We start from the raw sequence: 20,439 nt of genomic DNA on the forward strand, positions 1-20,439 counted from the left end.
CTGCACTAGCCACTTAGCTCAGTGATTTTATTGCTCTGCAGCACAATATTGCTGTGTGTAAACCTAGCCTAAAACTACAAGTGTTCACAACTTATGGCTCACGGCTTTTAAAGAATTTAGAAAAATCGTTTTAACATCATGCTGGACTTCAGCTGATCATTTTTTCCACGTCCTTTTCTACCTGCGGTGAGCACAGGAGTATTTGTAATGAATACACTGCATTTGCAAGGCTCCTGCTTTTTAAATGTAGTCGAGCAGCAACTCCCCAGCAACTAGCCCCTCTTCGATTATGGCAGCTCAAAGTAGGCATGGGACTCAGAATTATGGCATAACCACAGGATATAGGTGAGCACTCCCTCATCCAAAAAGTGTGGCGCCTGCAAGCCCCTGCTAGGCAATCATTTAGCAGTGGCATGCACCAACTTAAATAGAAAATATGTCTACGTATTGCCTTCCCCATTGCACTGTTAAGAATAAGACAAGAATCCATGGCACCTTGAAACCCTCTCCATTGAAGTCTATAGAATTTTCATCTGTGGATATGACAAGTACATAAAGAGAATCTGCCACCTAATCTGAAAGCAGCATAATGTAGCGACACGGATTCTAGCGATGTTTCACTTACTTGGCTGCTCGTTGCAGTTTTGATGAAGTCAGTTAAAATCAGCAGATTATCAGTAGAAGACTAGCAAATAAATTACATCTAAATTTAGCCTAAATCTTTTGTAGAAGAAGCAAAACTGGCTCAGAGTTTGTGCACAGTGTAAAAAGCTTGCGTTTTCTATGGAAAAGTCAGTTGTGTTTTTCAAAGTTGTTTTTCCAGCCTTTGATTCGGACAGTGCCTAATTTTGAGCATTTTCCACGAGGAACTGTATTAATGAAAGGACATGTACTGGCGTTGTCCCATAAACATATTTCATCCACTCAAAAGACCTTGATGGTCCAACTGCTAAGCTGCTAGGACCCCCACTGATTCCAAGAGTGGAAGGATAAAACGATCCATGACAAGATTAATCCCCTACCATACATTTATCATCCATACTGCAAACTGCTTGAAAGAATTCTGCAGAATATTCCCAGATTTGCTTAAGAGGTTACCCACTGCAATGCAACAAGTTAAATTTGCAGCAATTGCATTTTTTTTAGTGCATGTTGAACATGAAAATGACAACCAAGCACATTAGTTCACGGCATACAATCCTGCAAACCGCCTCTTACCTGCCGGCATCCCTAGCACCTCTTACAAATGGTAGGCCTGGCGAGACATCTGGTGTGCGTCACACAGAAACGTCGTGATGGGCCTACGAATCAGAATAGGCTCCAGATATTCTGGCAGATAACAGGCATGTGGCAGGGTTCTTATCCAGCAGCCACGGATTACTAACCACACCACTGGACAAGGAGCCTGCAAAACTAATGTGCTCATCTCTACAACCATGTTCTCCTCGGTTACATGAAAAAAAAATAAATGTCTATTTGCACGAGTATGCTTTTTTATCCCCGCCAAAAAGTTGAGTTAAGCAGAGAAAATGCAGTCAAATTTCATTTTTACAGGCACAATTACCATGGCAGCAAAGCCAGTGGAGGGCTTGAGGGAAGGGGAAAAGAGGTAAAAAAAACAAAACACATGGTTGGAGAATTTTAAAATACAACTGAACTTTCCTTTAATGACAATATCAAAGTGCTAAAAGATTAAATATATATATATTTTTATAAGCAAATCATATGGGTAAGTGCTCATGTTAATTATTTGTTGCAGACATTTCAATATAAAAAAAAAAAAAAAATGCACAATGCACTTCTCCCCATTCGTCGGAATGAATGAAAAATGCGGCAAAAACGATGGCCGAATTGACACGCTGCAGATGAGAAACTGCTTCAGATAAGCATCATGTGCATGAGATTTCAGAAATCTCATTTGATTTGCTGGGACAGAAAAATTCATTTTTTGAGGCAAAATTGTGAAGTAAGCAAGAACATAACCTATCAGAATACAATTATGTATGTTTTCTGACACAGGTTAAGTAAATATGTAAGGTGGTCCAAAAAGTTGTAAACTGTCCACTGTGCATTCAAGTTCATGGTTTGGCATCAATCGAACTTGCCACACTTAACAATGTCCTTATTGTAAAGTGAACCAATTAGGTTTGTTGTGATGACCATAGCAGATCATCTTTGGCTTTCCAACTGTAGTTACAATGATGTCAATCATTCTCCCTGAACACAAGGGCAATTAAATACGACAACGTACACAGCTATGTTGTAGATATCATAAAGATGTAATGCAGAAAAAGTGACACTTAGAAGAAAGGATTGCCTTTTCTTTTTTTCTTGGAAATCTCTCGCTTTTTCGGATTGCTTGACCTATCCACAATTAAATAAAAGTAGGAATTGAGCACACACAAGTTTTTTTTTTTTTCGATATACTGTATATATTTGATGGGCCACATTGACATATGTATTAAACCTTACAGACAAAAACAACAAAAAAAAATTAAAGGTCTGCTTTTCCCAAATAATAAAAAAGTCAAACCAGTTTCAGAAGAAATTGGCAGTGTGGTAAACCGATCGGTTATAAAAGTGGCACCCATTTTACATAAAGTTGTGGTAGGGGTTATGCAGAAAATCCAACACTTGTGCGCTACAACCAGAGACCAATGGATCAATTCATTTCTTGTGTTTGCTTAAATACAACATTAAACGACGTACATAGTAATATCACCGGAAGCAAAAGGCTTTGTTACTGATAAATATAAGGAACAGACAGGCACTTGTGTTTACCAGAGACAACCACTGTCTGCTCTAAATAAGTTTTGTTCCATTGCAATATTAGTGGTGCACACACACAGCCCTGTATTTGGTTTTTTGACAATTTGATCCCTTGTCTGAAAGGAAACGTATCCCCTTGTATTCATGTCCCCCTGTCCATGTCAAAACAATTTTAACAGCAGCTCATAAGTTGCATTGATGATACCCCATGACAAGACGGATCGGTTAGAGTTAAGAAGGGCCCCACGAAAGAGGTGTGTCAGTTTTCCATCACGTTCTATCCAGATGGTCATAAACACTTTCCCAAAGGAGGTAAATTCTCCACCAATCTGAGACTGCATGCGGGCTTTTACCACATTAATTGGGAAAAACAGAATACCCAACATGGCTCCGAGTAGTCCACCGCAAATAAAGTCATTAAGCACATGAGCACTGGAGGTTTTAGCCTCTGGCAAACACTGTTTGATCGGGGTACGGAGGCTGAAGAAAATTGCATTGCTTGGTCCATTCCGGACCAAAATTGGGACCAGACCACGGTAATATTCCCCAATTCCATAGGGTCGCAGAACTTTAAATGCCTGAAAAGTATTTGTAAAGCGATCATGGTGTTTGTAGTCCTGAAGCAAAGTCTGAACTCTCTCAAAAGGCGTGAGAACAGCTTCAGTTGTTCCTGCAAGGACTGCGGCTACACTCCGTGTCACAAGCTCGGGGGCATTGTTATGCCTTAACAAAAGACTTGAGAAGTCTTCATAAAGGCCAAACATCAGGGCAAGAGTTGTCGTCTTCTGCAAGAGAGGAGGCAATATTCCGCGGTAAAGGTTACGAATCCCATCTTTCTCCAATTGTCTGATAGCATCCCTGATCCTTAATCCATAAAGCTGTTGCCGGAACAGCACCTTCTGGATGGGGAAGGTGACTGCAATGTTTGTGAATGCGGCACAGTAGCCACACACGTAATGTTTACCAGCGTCAAGAGTTACTGTATGTTGCATGAGGTCTGGCTTTGCAGCTGGGAGAACCAAGTCACTTTTTCTTTTTCCATGTGCTTCTGAATCCATTACATTCGGAGTGTCAATGTGCCTTTACTGAGAACCCGTAACTTCACCTAAAATGAACAACAATTAGTTAAAAACAGTACATCTATATAAAGCATGGCTAAAAGCAATCCAAGATAACAAACAGAGAAGTAAACATAATACACTGCCACAAAGTAAAAAATTGCCAAAATCTGGAATTGGAGATCTGCCAGAAAGGTCACCAGCTATCAATTGATGTGTGACAAGCTGTCATAGTGGGCAGTCTGCCATCAGAAGCTGCTGTTCCTCGTCCAAGTGCACCCACAAAATAATTTCTCTCATTGTGTTCAAATAGAACGCGTGACTGCTGCAGCCAATCAGTGGCCATAGCACCGATATTAGTAGCAAGGTTTAATAATATACACTCACCGGCCACTTTATTAGGTACACCTGTCCAACTTCTTGTTAACACTTAATTTCTAATCAGCCAATCACATGGCGGCAACTCAGTGCATTTAGGCATGTAGACATGGTCAAGACAATCTCCTGCAGTTCAAACCGAGCATCAGTATGGGGAAGAAAGGTGATTTGAGTGCCTTTGAACGTGGCATGGTTGTTGGTGCCAGAAGGGCTGGTCTGAGTATTTCAGAAACTGCTGATCTACTGGGATTTTCACGCACAACCATCTCTAGGGTTTACAGAGAATGGTCCGAAAAAGAAAAAAAATCCAGTGAGCGGCAGTTCTGTGGGCGGAAATGCCTTGTTGATGCCAGAGGTCAGAGGAGAATGGGCAGACTGGTTCCAGCTGATAGAAAGGCAACAGTGACTCAAATCGCCACCCGTTACAATCAAGGTAGGCCTAAGAGCATCTCTGAACGCACAGTGCGTCGAACTTTGAGGCAGATGGGCTACAGCAGCAGAAGACCACACCGGGTACCACTCCTTTCAGCTAAGAACAGGAAACTGAGGCTACAATTTGTACAAGCTCATCGAAATTGGACAGTAGAAGATTGGAAAAACGTTGCTTGGTCTGATGAGTCTCGATTTCTGCTGCGACATTCGGATGGTAGGGTCAGAATTTGGCGTAAACAACATGAAAGCATGGATCCATCCTGCCTTGTATGGAGCATCTTTGGGATGTGCAGCCGACAAATCTGCGGCAACTGTGTGATGCCATCATGTCAATATGGACCAAAATCTCTGAGGAATGCTTCCAGCACCTTGTTGAATCTATACCACGAAGAATTGAGGCAGTTCTGAAGGCAAAAGGGGGTCCAACCCGTTACTAGCATGGTGTACCTAATAAAGTGGCCGGTGAGTGTGTATATATCTCATTTTGAAATTGAGAGAAAGAAAAGTTAACCATGTCAGGTGAAGATTGGAACTTACTTTGTAAAGGGAAAACAGTGGAATTAACCCTCCTATGCAGTCTATATGGGCATGTAGGAAGATGAATAAAGTGATACCTTGATATCTGCGATCCGATGTCTTATTCCAGAGAAATTCACATTTGTCATATGTAAAAGAGCTGTTAAGAACTATGGTCCGAACATAGATCGGCATGAGAATCTGCCTCCAGAGCTTCTTTTAAATGTCAGGGGGCATTACCAGTGTGAGACATGTAATGGCTGTGTGTTCTTGCCTGATCTACATACCATATCACGCTCTGGAGGCAGATTCTCAGGGAGATCCATGTCCGGCACATAGATCTATGCAGTTCATTTGCATATAACAAAAAAAAAAATGGATTTCTTGTGGTAAGACAATAGATTGCAGATAGCAAGGTAACATTTTATTCAGAAAAGAAAAAAACTAGCTCACCCGTGATGCATTAGTTGAACTTCAGGAGCACGGACCCGCTGTGTTCAAACGTGTAAAGTCCAAAAAAAGAAGAATGTCCAGCTCCACCAAATCCATGAAGATAAAATTTCTTTATTCACAAACTTGTAGCATAGAGGATACAAACTTCAGCACAAACCATGTGGGTGTGAATCTCAACGCGTTTCTAGAGACTAAGCTCCCTTAATCATGGCATGAAGTTTGTATTCTCTATGCTACAAGTTTGCGAATAAAGAAATTTTATCTTCACGGATTCGGTGGAGCTGGACATTCTTTTTTTTTGAACATTTTATTCAGCTTCCTATGACCTGCATGCCTAATGACAAATTTCCTTCACCATAATTAATGCATCAAATACTGTAAATAAGGTTTAAAGGCGATTATGTATAAAATAACATTACTACGAAAACAAGTACGGTAGTTTTTTTCTGGACCAACCAACTATACATCAACCTTTTTTACTATGTGAGTGACTACAAAAACATCTTGCAAAAAATATACAGTGGGGCAAAAAAGTATTTAGTCAGTCAGCAATAGTGCAAGTTCCACCACTTAAAAAGATGAGAGGCGTCTGTAATTTACATCATAGGTAGACCTCAACTATGGGAGACAAACAGAAAAAAAAAAATCCAGAAAATCACATTGTCTGTTTTTTTATCATTTTATTTGCATATTATGGTGGAAAATAAGTATTTGGTCAGAAACAAAATTTCATCTCAATACTTTGTAATACATCCTTTGTTGGCAATGACAGAGGTCAAACGTTTTCTGTAAGTCTTCACAAGGTTGCCACACACTGTTGTTGGTATGTTGGCCCATGCCTCCATGCAGATCTCCTCTAGAGCAGTGATGTTTTTGGCTTTTCGCTTGGCAACACGGACTTTCAACTCCCTCCAAAGGTTTTCTATAGGGTTGAGATCTGGAGACTGGCTAGGCCACTCCAGGACCTTGAAATGCTTCTTACGAAGCCACTCCTTCGTTGCCCTGGCGGTGTGCTTTGGATCATTGTCATGTTGAAAGACCCAGCCACGTTTCATCTTCAATGCCCTTGCTGATGGAAGGAGGTTTGCACTCAAAATCTCACGATACATGGCCCCATTCATTCTTTCATGTACCCGGATCAGTCGTCCTGGCCCCTTTGCAGAGAAACAGCCCCAAAGCATGATGTTTCCACCACCATGCTTTACAGTAGGTATGGTGTTTGATGGATGCAACTCAGTATTCTTTTTCCTCCAAACACGACAAGTTGTGTTTCTACCAAACAGTTCCAGTTTGGTTTCATCAGACCATAGGACATTCTCCCAAAACTCCTCTGGATCATCCAAATGCTCTCTAGCAAACTTCAGACGGGCCCGGACATGTACTGGCTTAAGCAGTGGGACACGTCTGGCACTGCAGGATCTGAGTCCATGGTGGCGTAGTGTGTTACTTATGGTAGGCCTTGTTACATTGGTCCCAGCTCTCTGCAGTTCATTCACTAGGTCCCCCTGCGTGGTTCTGGGATTTTTGCTCACCGTTCTTGTGATCATTCTGACCCCACGGGGTGGGATTTTGCGTGGAGCCCCAGTTCGAGGGAGATTATCAGTGGTCTTGAATGTCTTCCATTTTCTAATTATTGCTCCCACTGTTGATTTCTTCACTCCAAGCTGGTTGGCTATTGCAGATTCAGTCTTCCCAGCCTGGTGCAGGGCTACAATTTTGTTTCTGGTGTCCTTTGACAGCTCTTTGGTCTTCACCATAGTGGAGTTTGGAGTCAGACTGTTTAAAGGGAACCTGTCACCACGTTTTTGGAAGATGGGATAAAAATAGCGTTAAATAGGGGCAGAGGTGGGCGTTACATTAGTGTGTGTGTTATGCGTTTATTACCCACCTAAGTTGCCGAAATAACTTTGCAAAGTCTCCGTTTTCGCCTGTCAATCAGGCTGGTCAGGTCGCATGGGCGTTGTCTTCCCCCAGATTTGGCGTAGTTTTCCGTTGGTGGCGTAGTGGTGTGCGCATGCCCAAAGTCCGGAATCCTCTTCCAGGGGATTTAAAATAGCGCGGTGTTCGTTATTGCATTGGTGATCGGTGGGCGCGGCCATCTTCCTTTGGCCGCGCGTGCGCAGAAGCGGCGCTCTGCTGGCCGCGGCTTCAGGAAAATGGCCGCCGCGATATCCATCTGCGCACGCGCGGCATCCCGCGGCCATTTTCCTGAAGCCGCGGCCAGCAGAGCGCCGCTTCTGCGCACGCGCGGCCAAAGGAAGATGGCCGCGCCCACCGATCACCAATGCAATAACGAACACCGCGCTATTTTAAATCCCCTGGAAGAGGATTCAGGACTTTGGGCATGCGCACACCACTACGCCACCAACGGAAAACTACGCCAAATCTGGGTGAAGACACCACGCCCATGTGACCTGACCAGCCTGATTGACAGGCGAAAACGGAGACTTTGCAAAGTTATTTCGGCAACTTAGGTGGGTAATAAACGCATAACACACACACTAATGTAACGCCCACCTCTGCCCCTATTTAACGCTATTTTTATCCCATCTTCCAAAAACGTGGTGACAGGTTCCCTTTAAGGGTGTGCACAGGTGTCTTTTTATACTGATAACAAGTTTAAACAGGTGCCATTACTACAGGTAATGAGTGGAGGAAAGAGGAGACTCAAAGAAGAAGTTACAGGTCTGTGAGAGCCAGAAATCTTGATTGTTTGTTTCTGACCAAATACTTATTTTCCACCATAATATGCAAATAAAATGATTAAAAAAAAGACAATGTGATTTTCTGGATTTTTATTTCTCAGTTTGTCTCCCATAGTTGAGGTCTACCTATGATGTAAATTACAGACGCCTCATCTTTTTAAGTGGTGGAACTTGCACAATTGCTGAATGACTAAATACTTTTTTGCCCCACTGTATATCAGGTACATTTTCCTTACAAATATGTTACGGGGTTGTCTGAACAGAGTATATGGATGACCTAGGACATGTAATCAATTTCACATCCGTGGGAGTTCATTACACTGCAACCTCACTAGTCAGCTGTTACAAGCTCCAGGAGTGGCTGGATGAAAGTAGCAGCTGTCCTGCAGTACCAGCAGCCACTACACAATGAATGGAGTATGTCAATTAAATCTAAATCATCTTAATTTGTATAAGCACATAATAGAAGACAACGAGTGCTGTAAAAACAAAACCTGGATAACAATGGTGGATATGAAAAAAATAAATAATGGTTGATCTCTAATGGGCTAGTCGGGTGGAAAAACTCAATACAAGCAAGCACTGGAAAATGAAGAAGTAGAGTGTGTGGCAAGGTTTAGGTTAATCACAGGTTCTTTACCAGACAATCCCTGCAAATGTAAGAGGTTACGGAATAACTTGAAGTCAAGTAAGTCAAAATATTGCACTAATCAACTGATGTCCTTTGTATCAAGCAGCAATAAAGCACTAAACAAAACACACAGCAAATAAAACAATAAATGGTATCAGTTATATGGATAACAAAGGAATGTTGCAGCCTGATTAGAGACAGACCTTTATTGCTTCAAAAATATTGAAGTATCTGTCAGAATATGCAGATATATAACCCTGGACATCATGCTTGGTGGCCCCCATAAACAGGCTCAGCTAGCAGTCTAATGCAGTGTTTCTCAACTCCAGTCCTCAAGACCTAAAAATAGTGTGTGTGTATGTGTGTATATGTGTATGTATACATACACACACTATATTATATTATATTATATTATATTGAGATAGAGATATTTATTTAGCATGTATGACATTTAAGGCTATGTGCACACGTTCAGGATTTCTTGCAGAAATTTCCTGAGCAAAAGTGGACATTTTCTGCAAGAAATCCACATGCGTTTTTACCACGTTTTTGGTGCGAGTTTTTTTTGTGGATTTTTCCGGAGGTTCCCAATGCAATAATATAGTGGGAAATCTGCAAAAAATCCACAAAATTAATGAACATGCTGCGTTTTTTACCGTGATGCGTTTTTTTCGCGGAAAAAAACGCATCATGTGCACAAAAATTGCGGAATGCATTCTAAATGATGGGATGCATAATGTATGCATTTTTTCGCATTTTTATAGCGAAAAAACGCAAAAAAAAACCGCAAAAAATCTGCAAAGTGTGCACACAGCCTTAAGTTTCTAGACTTGGAACAATATCCAGCATTGTGAAGACTAGATATGTGTATAATTTTTGTGCATTCTAGCTGGCTTTTCTTATCCAACGTACAAATAAAGGTGTCATCCCTTTCTTTCTCTGGTAATGTAGATAAGGAATGATAAGATGAAGAAATACTACAATCATGTGTTATCCTTGCAACTTTGCACTTTACACACCTTTCTCTTTTGCGCAGTTGTATTGGGGCAGACAGGCGATTGTTCTGACATCTTGTCCAGCCGTCATTCTCTCTGCATGCCGGCATGATTAATGAATAAATTATCTTACATATTCAGGTCTGTACGATTTCTAATTAGAAAAGGCTAAAACTCCACTGACACCCACCAACAGGTCATGTTTTCATGATATCCTTAGTATTGCACAGGTGATAATTTCATCACCTGCTCAAATATTAATTCCATCACCTATGCAATACTAAGGAAATCCTGAAAACACGACCTGTTGGGGGGTCTTGAGGACCGGAGCTGAGAAACACTGGTACTCTAATGTGTATGGGGGTGCCAGACAACTTATTATCAGGTGAAATATCCGATCTTGGACAGCCAATCACATTGTTCTCCCATAAATAAGCCACCAGCCAACATGTAAGCTGGTGGCTTTCTATTAGAAAACACAGGAGCTCTCAGCTGAACGAGCAACTTGGATGTATGGGAGACAGCAGAGATGGCTGTCATCTAAATTATCAACCGAAGCATTGTTCGGCCGATAGCCAACTTAATGTGCATGGCCACAGGGCTCACGTAGCATAACATCACGCAAGTGTATGGTAGCCCAGGCACCACGGTAGCTTGCACCAGAGTAAAGGCGGTTTTCACTTTATACTATAGGGAATATAGCATTTGAGAAGAGGCTTTCCAAGTAGCGGACAACCTCTAAGTTCCCGCAGTGCAAATTTGGTGCTTTTTTATGCAGCAGCATTTCTGAACCAATTAGAAAATTTAGGTTTTACTACGTTTTCAATGCAAAGATGCAATAAAAAAAAAAAAAAAAAATCACATATGTAGATTTTATCTGTATCTCATTCACGCCTATGGGGAAAGTCCACAAATAAAACTCAATAGCCACAAGAGATATTGACAATCTGCAGATTTCAAAATCTCACAATAGGTTAATTTCCACAGCAATTTAAGAAGCACAGAGGTCATCAGACTTATAAAAATCTTATTCACTTGACATGAACTGTAATAAGCTGCATTTTTCCCTACATGCAAATACACATATACCACCATAACAGTGGTTGCCTACCTGGACACCCTCTTTTTAAAACACGGTAAATATTCCCCCTAGTTAAATAAAATTAAGATACACACCTCCTGCACCAGCACCATTCCAGCGATGAATGTTATCACATGACATTGTTATGCCACAAGTGCTGCACACAGTATTGACATAGGCCAGAGGGAGGATTGAAGCCCGCAACTCTTAAGTCCCCTGATGAACCCTTTTATCCCATGGAGGAAACGCGTTGAGCAATAGAGAGCTGAACAATCGCTGATAAGTACCACAATTTGGTGGAAACTTTTTCTTGAGATGATCTTTTTACCCATGTTTGTGTTATCAGGTGTGAGCTGGGAATATTGGTGTATTTGCTATATCCCTGAACTGCCAGTACCCTGCTGTCTGCCTTCTGTTTTGAAAGAATGGCAGATGATTATCTGATGGGCATTATGATTATTGAAGTATGGCATCTGCCAATATCTGATTAAGTACCCAGAGTAGGTCATTTGACATAAATATATGGGCATTGTGCAATGGTGATATTGAATTCCTGGTAGTGGACAACCCCAACAAGTTTCTACAATTAATATATGCTGCGTATTTGAATGCAGTACCCTTTTAACCTCAAGCTGTGTACAGGCTTTTTTTTGTAGGGGTAAGTTTTAATTTGTATTTACGGGGTACATGTGACTTACCACTTTTATTTTTAAAGAGTTATAGCGACCAAAAATGGTAGTGCTTTTCTTTTAAACAGCAATTACCATGTGAGAGATGATTTTTGTTACATTTTGGACTATTAGGAATGCAGGAATACCCATTATGTTATATTTCATATTTCCTGATTTAAAAAAAAAATAATGTGGAAAAGGTGATATAGTGGCAAATGGAATTCTTAGGTTTTGTTATTTAAAGTTTCCTTAATTTCTTTCAGCATACTGTAATTTTAGCTCTGTCAGCCAGAATCGTACAGATCTGGGCTCTATTCACATCTGGTTGGAGCGCCAACGTTTTCTGTTCTATTTTTCACCCATCAAAGCGACACACCTTGGCATTATAAGTATAGGTGACATACCAGGTAATTCCTACATCACTTCATGCTTAACCCACATGTCAGAACTGCGCTGCAAGCTTGAGTTTTACTTACACTGTGTAGAAACAAACCCCGACAAACGCTCTATGTGGCATAAGCAAAAAGACATCACTCACTGGTGATCATTTGCACAAAGCATCAGCACTTGTCACTGTAGTACCTCTGATCACAACACATTCCAGAACGGTTACATTTACATGTTTAACAAACACTTTCTACTAACACAGTATAAACAATAACACCACTGCAGGGGATGTTTTCACTCTCTACAGTGCAAGACCTAAAGTGCCTCGCAGTTACAGGAGACGATCTTACCCCTATACTAAAAAACCTTGTCCTCCACAGACAAATGATTGGAGAAGTGACAAGTATGAGAAAATGCTGTAATAAAAAAGGCACATTTTAATATTTCCACAGCCAAGTTATACGACCGGGTTTTTGGCCTGAGTGGTGTCCATGGGAAAAAAAAAGACAACAGAAAGCTCTCAATGTTATTCAATGGTATAGTACAGAAACTCTCTCTCTACATAGACCAAATCTGCACATGAAGACACAAGAAAATAAAAATCACAGCATGCACTCATTTTTTATCTGGGTGCAATTCTTTTTCATAGGAAATTGTAGTCTTGTAAACTTTTAATGACTTCTGCTGTATAAAAATGGATTGCACACCAACAGCAAATGAGAAGAAATTGTCTAAGTTTTCCAGATGATATGAAGAGAGATAGATATCTTCTATTCTAATAAAAAAAAATAAAAAGATTTTATACAGAAGCAAATTTCTCATCAGACCATGCCACTCTCTATAAGAACAGTCTAGCATGGAGACAGCTCTGCTAGTTTCAGTAACCAGACATGCTCAAATGGTATAGGTTAGTAGTCCAGAGTATTTATGAGAGAAGAACTCGTCCCTTCCGCTCTCATCAGTGACTGATCTATACGTCTGGATACCCGGCACTGAGGAGAGGCAGAGGAGCGCTCCCTCAAATGTGTGGACGGGATTCTCTGATCACTTAAATTAACCACACAGCACAATATTCAGATTTTTGTCCACTGTTTTCTATAATAATAGATTAAACCTGTCCTGTAAGTATGCAGCATAGCCTGGTGACAGATCTTGCTTGGAATTCTTTCAGGTAAAGTGACTGATGTCTTTCAAAACTACAAGTTGTCTTGCAAAAAAAAAAGGAAAGTGCACAAACAAATTTTTTGTGGCTAAAACAGATTAACAGGGTTGGCTGGAGGTACAATTTATTGACAAAAGACTTAGATAAAAAATAAATAGAAGTGATACACAAGGACGCCCGCAGGCCTCTTCTTGCAGCGGGGATGTCTCGGCGTTGGGATGCATCGCTGCAGGTAAACAACCCCTTCTGAACTGATTTTCCATTATTAAGCCCACAACTGGATGACCCTGTATATAATGGCGTGCCCGGAGGTGTCAGGTATGTGCTGTGTGCCTGCCAGCAGCACTGTATAACGGTGGCCTTTGCTTCAGGTCACAACCCCATGGCAGCTCAGGCACCACAGCCATCCCCCCCCCCATGCTGCAGGCACCACAGCCATTCCCCCCCATGCTGAGCCTCCATAATGAGCCCCTCTGGCCAGAAGCCATACATCCCCAGGGGAAGACCGGCCATCTGAGGCGCTGCACATACTAAGCCTCAGTGCTAGGAGTCCAGGCCAAATGCCACGGCACTACAAGCCCCAGCAAGCCCTGGGCAGGCCTGCTCTCCACATGGGAATGCACTGAGCTGCTCCCTCCTGCAGCCTGCTCTAGCAGCCTCCATATTAGGGTGTGACTTTCACGCTCGGTTGGCCTCTCACCTTCCCTCACAGCTCGCCATGCCTTATTAGCGCTGTCCACCCAGCACAAGGTGTCCACAATTCATCCTCTATGGCATTCTCACTCCCCACCTCGGCTGGTGACAGTTGTGGGCGGGCTGCATAGTGCATACAACTTACTTCCGGTAGCCTGAAAAAAAAAAAAGTATCCAATCCACGTAGCCGTTGCCACGACGGGAGAACGCATGCGCACAAACATGTCACCTTCAGGCACCACCTGGTGTAGATAGGTGCACGTGACGAATCTGACCAATCCGAGGCCGAGACGCTCTTATGGGACAACTGTGTATGCTCAGCTTGCTGAGTGAGCTTCAATAAAATGGCCGCCGATTATTTATTCCGGCTCTGAATACAGACACCAGGGGGCAGATTAGCTTGAAAGAAAAAAAGCAAAACCAGCGCAAACTAGTAAAACTTTAGTAAATGTGATGCTATCGCTCTGGGCATGGTGCTGCGAACAACTGGCAAATCTCATTTGCCCTAAACCTAGTGGGGTGTGTGCACAGGGCTACTACTGCAGGGTGTGGGGGGGCATTTCTGTGTGCACCCACCCTAAGCCATGGGCACCCCACTGTGTATGGACATACCTATGGGTGACTGCCCATGGCTGTATATACAGCAGACAAAATGTGTGGCGAGTTAATAAAATCATCACGAATCACTCATTTTGAACAGCGTTACTGTACTGTACTCTGCTTTCTCCAACAGTCCCAAAGTGGTGGTTGAGCTTGCCCACTACCGATCCATTATGACCGGGGTCATAGTGGTCAGACCCCCAGCCCTGCAGAGGATTTCATCTATCCTGTGAATACCTTCCAGAATATCTCTTTAGAAGGAGTTTTCTCAAGATGAATGTTCAGGTGCGCCCCTCTGCCAGCCGCGACTTCATGGTTTCTGGGGTGGTGTGCTTTTGAAGACTGACATTTCTGACCAGTGATAAGTTTGTGCCACTGGTCTTAGTGTATTCACATGCAGCTAGGAGAGGTAGTGATGCCTGTGAAATCCTCCACAGTATCATACCGCTGCTGCTGCCTCCCCAGTCAGCGTCTCTTCCTCCGCGCTCACTCCCGGCCTCTGCTTCTCGTGCGTGCGCGCGTACCAGGTTCAGTGCTGCGCGTGTGCACTTCTGATCTTCTGTCGCTCCTCCTCTTCGTCTCCTCTATGGTCCTGGAGGACTAGTACCCGGAAGTCGGTCCTCCTTATTGTCCTCTCTATGGTTCTGGAGGTCTGTTACCCGGAAGTGCTACCCTGCCTTTAGGTATTTAAACTGCTTCCTGTCGTCCCTCTGTGCCTGGTTATCATTTGTTCCTTCAGGTGTTCCTGGCCGCTCTTAGTCTCTGTGAAGTTCGTTTTCCCTCTGACTTTGGGTTTATCCTGTCTTTCCTGTATCCTGCTAGCCTCTGCGTTTCCTCACTTCCTCCGCCAGTCCCTGTACTGCTGCTGTTTTACCCATCAGTCCTGTTTTACCCATCAGTCCTGTTTTACCCATCAGTCCTGTTTCTCTGCAGTACTCACCTATCCTGTGGTCCTACTATCTCCGTCTCTTCTTGGTCTTCTCCCGTCCTGGTCCTCCAGCTTCCGTGGCGATAGTCCCTCACGGGCCTGCCCCTAACGCTCCCTGTATAGGGGGCGGTCTATCTGGTCAGCTCGTCCGTGAGGGGTTCGTCGTCGCGGTCTAGCGGGTCCATTCTCCGTTTTCCCTCTTTGAATCGTCACACTTAAATAGGACTGCACTCGGGTGACATCTGAGTGCAGCCTGATTCTTACAGCATAACACACAGTACCCTGCACACAGAGTATGCTGACCCCACAGTGTATGCTGACCCCACAGTACCCCTTCCCAGCACGGCATGATGCCTCAAACATTCTACACATCTCCCACATACGTTATGTGGCCCCTACTGACCCCAACACAGTATGATGGCCCCTTCAGTCTCACAACACAGTATGGTGGCCTCCCACAGTCCCACAACACAATATGATCATCGATGGCCCCTTATAGTCTCACAACACAGTATAATGGCCCCCACACAGTATTGTATGATGGCTGCCCTAGTCCCACATTCCCCACCCAGTGCTTCATGCAGTTTAATGAGCTCCGCACAGCCCTCCAAACAGTTCTCCTCAAAGTATGATGGCTCAACACAGCCCTTCACACAGTATAACAGCCCCAAAGAGTATAATAGCTCCCCTCACACAAACCCATACACATTATAAAGGCCCTCACACAGCACTCCACACATTGTAATGGCCCCCACACAGCCCTTCAAGCATTAGAATGGCTAACTTACAGCCCTACACACAGTGTAATGGCCTCCACACAGTTAATGACCCCCACACAGCCCTCCACACAGTATAATGGCCCCCACATAGTCCTCCATAAATTATAATGACCCCCACACAGCTCTCCACTTAGTATAATGGCACCCACACAGTCCCCTACATAGTATAATGACCCCCACATAGAATAATGGCCACCACACAGTATAATAGCCCCAAACAGCTTCCATACAGTACAATGACCCCCACACAGCCCTCCACACAATATAATGGCCCCCACGCAGCACAACAGTCCCTATGTGAGGGGAGTCAGGCAATATGTTAATTCAACAAATGAAAGTACAATGCACAAACCTCTCAAATCCAAAATTACTACATCCAATGTTACTGCTGCAGGAGGAAATCAAGAAACCAGTGACCTTAAAAATTCCTCATTAATAAGGAACAAATCAGTACTTGAGCCTCAAAACAATTATTATCCATGTAACAAAATTACAAAAGTGGACATTTCAACTGTTGAGTCCCTATAGCCAAAACAATGGAGATCTGATGAAATTATTGGTTCACTAGTAAGTCAAATATCACTGAGAAGCAAAGGCCTGCTCCAGATACGTGCACTGCAACCAGATAATTATCGTTCAATCGCATTGGGGCGATATGATGGAGTTTTACAATTATTTCACAACACAGAATTTCTCAGTGGTGATGCTCTATTTATTCCTTTTAATACATCACCTGTGACACGTGGGCAACATTGGAAGCTAGGTGTAATAGATTTCAATAAGAAGTTGGTATTTGTGTTTAACTCTCTCCATGGAAAACCACAAGTCCCAGAATTTTTTAATCTTTTTCTGACAGCTGCTGCTATTTACCTGACTGACAGTTTACCATTTACTCCTGACGATTGGAAGTTTTTAAATGTCACTGACACAGACGTGCAAAGAAATACATACGATTGTGGCCTGTTTGTCATTTGCACAGTTTTTGCACTAGCAAACTGTGAAGGTTACAGCAACCTCAGAATTTTCTCTTAAAAAGAACACCCCTGTGGGTTGCTGATCAGTAGGACCAGTTTCTGATTCAGAACAAAACACAATGTCCACGTAAAGTGTTACCAAGAATACAACAACAACAAGTTACTGAAAAGTTACAAAAGCTGAGAGACTACACATTTTCCATCGAAAGCATGTCTGTTGCTTTGAAGGTTTAAATGATTCCTGTAGTTGGAAAATAAGCTCAGGAGAACCATGCATTTCAAAGAAAAAAGCCTCTGTGTCAATGTGTAATCTCCCGGAATTGGTTTCACTATTCTTGTGTGAAAATCACCTCAACACAAATTAAAGATATAAAGAACTATGTATGCCCTACATGCGATATTAAAAGTGCAAAATCAAACTAGATAAGTGGTTTCTAAAAAACATTCAAAAGCTACTATGAAAAAATCATTTGATACAGCTTTAAGATTAGACTCAGAAGAATATTGTCTTCACTTTATAGTGACACACAAAAAGTGTACCATTGAGCCAACAGTGTTTCCCAAGTGCCTTGCCAAAATTTCATATTAGTTAATTTAATGATTTTTGGATTCAACATTTTGAAATTACATTCCTATAATCCATGACAATTATGACTTGAATATCTTTCATTATCTTTCAGGTAACAAAAGTCATGGGTTGTCACTTTCATATGTTAATGCTTAACTTTAAAGTTGAATTTTTTTTTTTTTTTTAAATGTAAAAACAAAAAAAAAAATGTTAATGGTTGTTTACTTACACTAGCATAAGTTATTTTCATTTTAACCCCTTCGTGCCATGCGCCGTACTAGTACGGCGCTGCCGGCACTACATTAGTGCCAGCCGCAGTACTAGTACGGCGCATCGATCACTGCGGTCTCGCGCTGAGCGCCGCAGTGATCGGGTGTGGGTGTCAGCTGTATATGACAGCTGACACCCCGCAGCAATGCCCACGATCGGCGCTATCGCCGATCGCGGGCATTTAACCCCTCTGATGCCGCTGTCAATAGTGACAGCGGCATAGAGGGGGATCGCGCAGGGACGGGGGCTCCCTGCGCTCTCCCACCGGAGCAACGCGATGAGATCACGCTGCTCCGGTGACCTGGAAGGAGTCCCCGGATCCAAGATGGCCGCGGGACTCCTTCCGGGTCATTTACTGACCTGGCTTGCCGGCGCCTGCAAGAGCTGCTGAGAGCAGGCGCCGGCAAGCCTCTGCTCTTGTGTGTGAGATCGGTGATCTGACAGAGTGCTGTGCAAACTGTCAGATCACCGATCTGTGATGTCCCCCCCTGGGACAAAGTAAAAAAGTTAAAAAAAAAAATGTCCACATGTGTAAAAAAAAAGAAAAAAAAATTCCTAAATAAAGAAAAAAATATATATATATATTCCCATAAATACATTTCTTTATCTAAATAAAAAAAAAATCACACAATAAAAGTACACATATTTAGTATCGCCGCGTCCGTAACGACCCCAGCTATAAAACTATATCACTAGTTAACCCCTTCAGTGAACACCGTTAAAAAAAAAAAAAAAAAAAAAAACGAGGCAAAAAACAACACTTTATTCTCATACCGCCAAACAAAAAGTGGAATAACACGCGATCAAAAAGACGGATAAAAATAACCATGGTACCGCTGAAAACGTCATCTTGTCCCGCAAAAAAAAGCCGTCATACAGCATCATCAGCAGAAAAATAAAAAAGTTATAGCTCTCAGAATAAAGCGATGCAAAAACAATTATTTTTTTATATAAAATAGTTTTTATTGTGTAAAAGCGCCAAAACATAAAAAAAGACATAAATGAGGTTATCGCTGTAATCGTACTGACCTGAAGAATAAAACTGCTTTATCAATTTTACCACACGTGGAATGGTATAAACGCCCCCCCTAAAAGAATTTCAGGAATTGCTGGTTTTTGTTCATTCCGCCTCCCAAAAATCGGAATAAAAAGCGATCAAAAAATGTCATGTGCCCGAAAATGGTACCAATAAAAACGTCAACTCGTCCCGCAAAAAACAAGATCTCAAATGACTCTGTGGGCCAAAATATGGATAAATTATAGCTCTCAAAATGTGGTGATGCAAAAACTATTTTTTGCAATAAAAAGCGTCTTTTAGTGTGTGATGGCTGCCAACCATAAAAATCCGCCCAAAAAACGCTATAAAAGTAAATCAAATCCCCCTTCATCACCCCCTTAGTTAGGGAAAAATAATAAAATTTTAAAAAATATATTTATTTCCATTTTCCCGTTAGGCTACTTTCACACTAGCGTCGGTACGGGGCCGTCGCGCTGCGTCGGCCCGACGTACCGATGCATACTGTGCAAGCGCCGCACAACGGGGGCAGTGGATGCTGTTTTTCCACGCATCCGCTGCCCCATTGTGAGGTGCGGGGAGGTGGGGGCGGAGTTCCAGCCGCGCATGCGCGGTCGGAAATGGTGGACCGTCGGCACAAAAAAAGTTACATGTAATGTTTTTTGCTGCCGGCGGTCCGCCACAACACGACGCAACCGTCGCACGACGGTTGCGACGTGTGTCAATACCCCGCAATGCGTCGATAATGTTAGTCTGGGGAAAAAACGCATCCTGCAGATGACTTTGCAGGATGCGTTTTTTCGCCAAAACGACGCATTGCGACGTATGCAAAAAACGCTAGTGTGAAAGTAGCGCTAGGGTTAGGACTAGGGTTAGGGCTAGGGTTAGGGTTGGGGTTAGGGCTAGGGTTAGGGCTGGGGTTAGGGTTGGGGTTAGGGTTTCAGTTAGAATTGGGGAGTTTTCACTGTTTAGGCACATCAGGGGCTCTCCAAACGCGACATGGCATCCGATCTCAATTCCAGCCAATTCTGCTTTGAAAAACTAAAACAGTGCTCCTTCCCTTCCGAGTTCTCCTGTGCGCCCAAACAGTGGTTCCCCCCAACATATGGGGTATCAGCGTTCTCAGGACAAGTTGGACAACAACTTTTGGGGTCCAATTTGTCCTGTTACCCTTGGGAAAATAAAAACGTGGGGGCTAAAATATCAGTTTCGTGGAAAAAAATATATTTTTTATTTTCACGGCTCTGCGTGATAAACTGTAGTGAAACACTTGTTGGTTCAAAGTTCTCACAACACATCTAGATAAGTTCCCTGGGGGGTCTAGTTTCCAATATGGGGTCACTTGTGGGGGGGTTCTACTGTTTAGGTACATCA

At 42.7% G+C, this 20,439-nt stretch overlaps 1 protein-coding gene across 3 annotated transcripts; it reads right to left on the bottom strand.

Annotated features, from left to right (window-relative positions):
- Positions 1-1,639: 1,639 nt before the first annotated feature.
- SLC25A51 (solute carrier family 25 member 51) lies at positions 1,640-15,178 on the bottom strand. Of its 3 annotated transcripts, none has more exons than XM_077251396.1 (2): positions 15,056-15,178; positions 1,640-3,874 (listed from the first exon to the last, which is right to left on the bottom strand). In XM_077251396.1, exon 2 carries the CDS (start codon positions 3,825-3,827, stop codon positions 2,931-2,933), a length of 897 nt encoding a protein of 298 aa, XP_077107511.1. In that variant the 5' UTR covers positions 3,828-3,874; positions 15,056-15,178; the 3' UTR covers positions 1,640-2,930. The 3 variants fall into 3 exon arrangements, with proteins under 3 accessions (XP_077107511.1, XP_077107521.1, XP_077107502.1); XM_077251406.1 differs by lacking the exon at positions 15,056-15,178 and adding an exon at positions 14,077-14,190; XM_077251387.1 differs by lacking the exon at positions 15,056-15,178 and adding an exon at positions 13,939-14,075.
- Positions 15,179-20,439: the final 5,261 nt, after the last annotated feature.

Source organism: Ranitomeya variabilis, chromosome 1 (genome assembly GCF_051348905.1).
Source record: "Ranitomeya variabilis isolate aRanVar5 chromosome 1, aRanVar5.hap1, whole genome shotgun sequence".
In the NCBI taxonomy this organism is placed as follows: Eukaryota; Metazoa; Chordata; class Amphibia; order Anura; family Dendrobatidae; genus Ranitomeya; species Ranitomeya variabilis.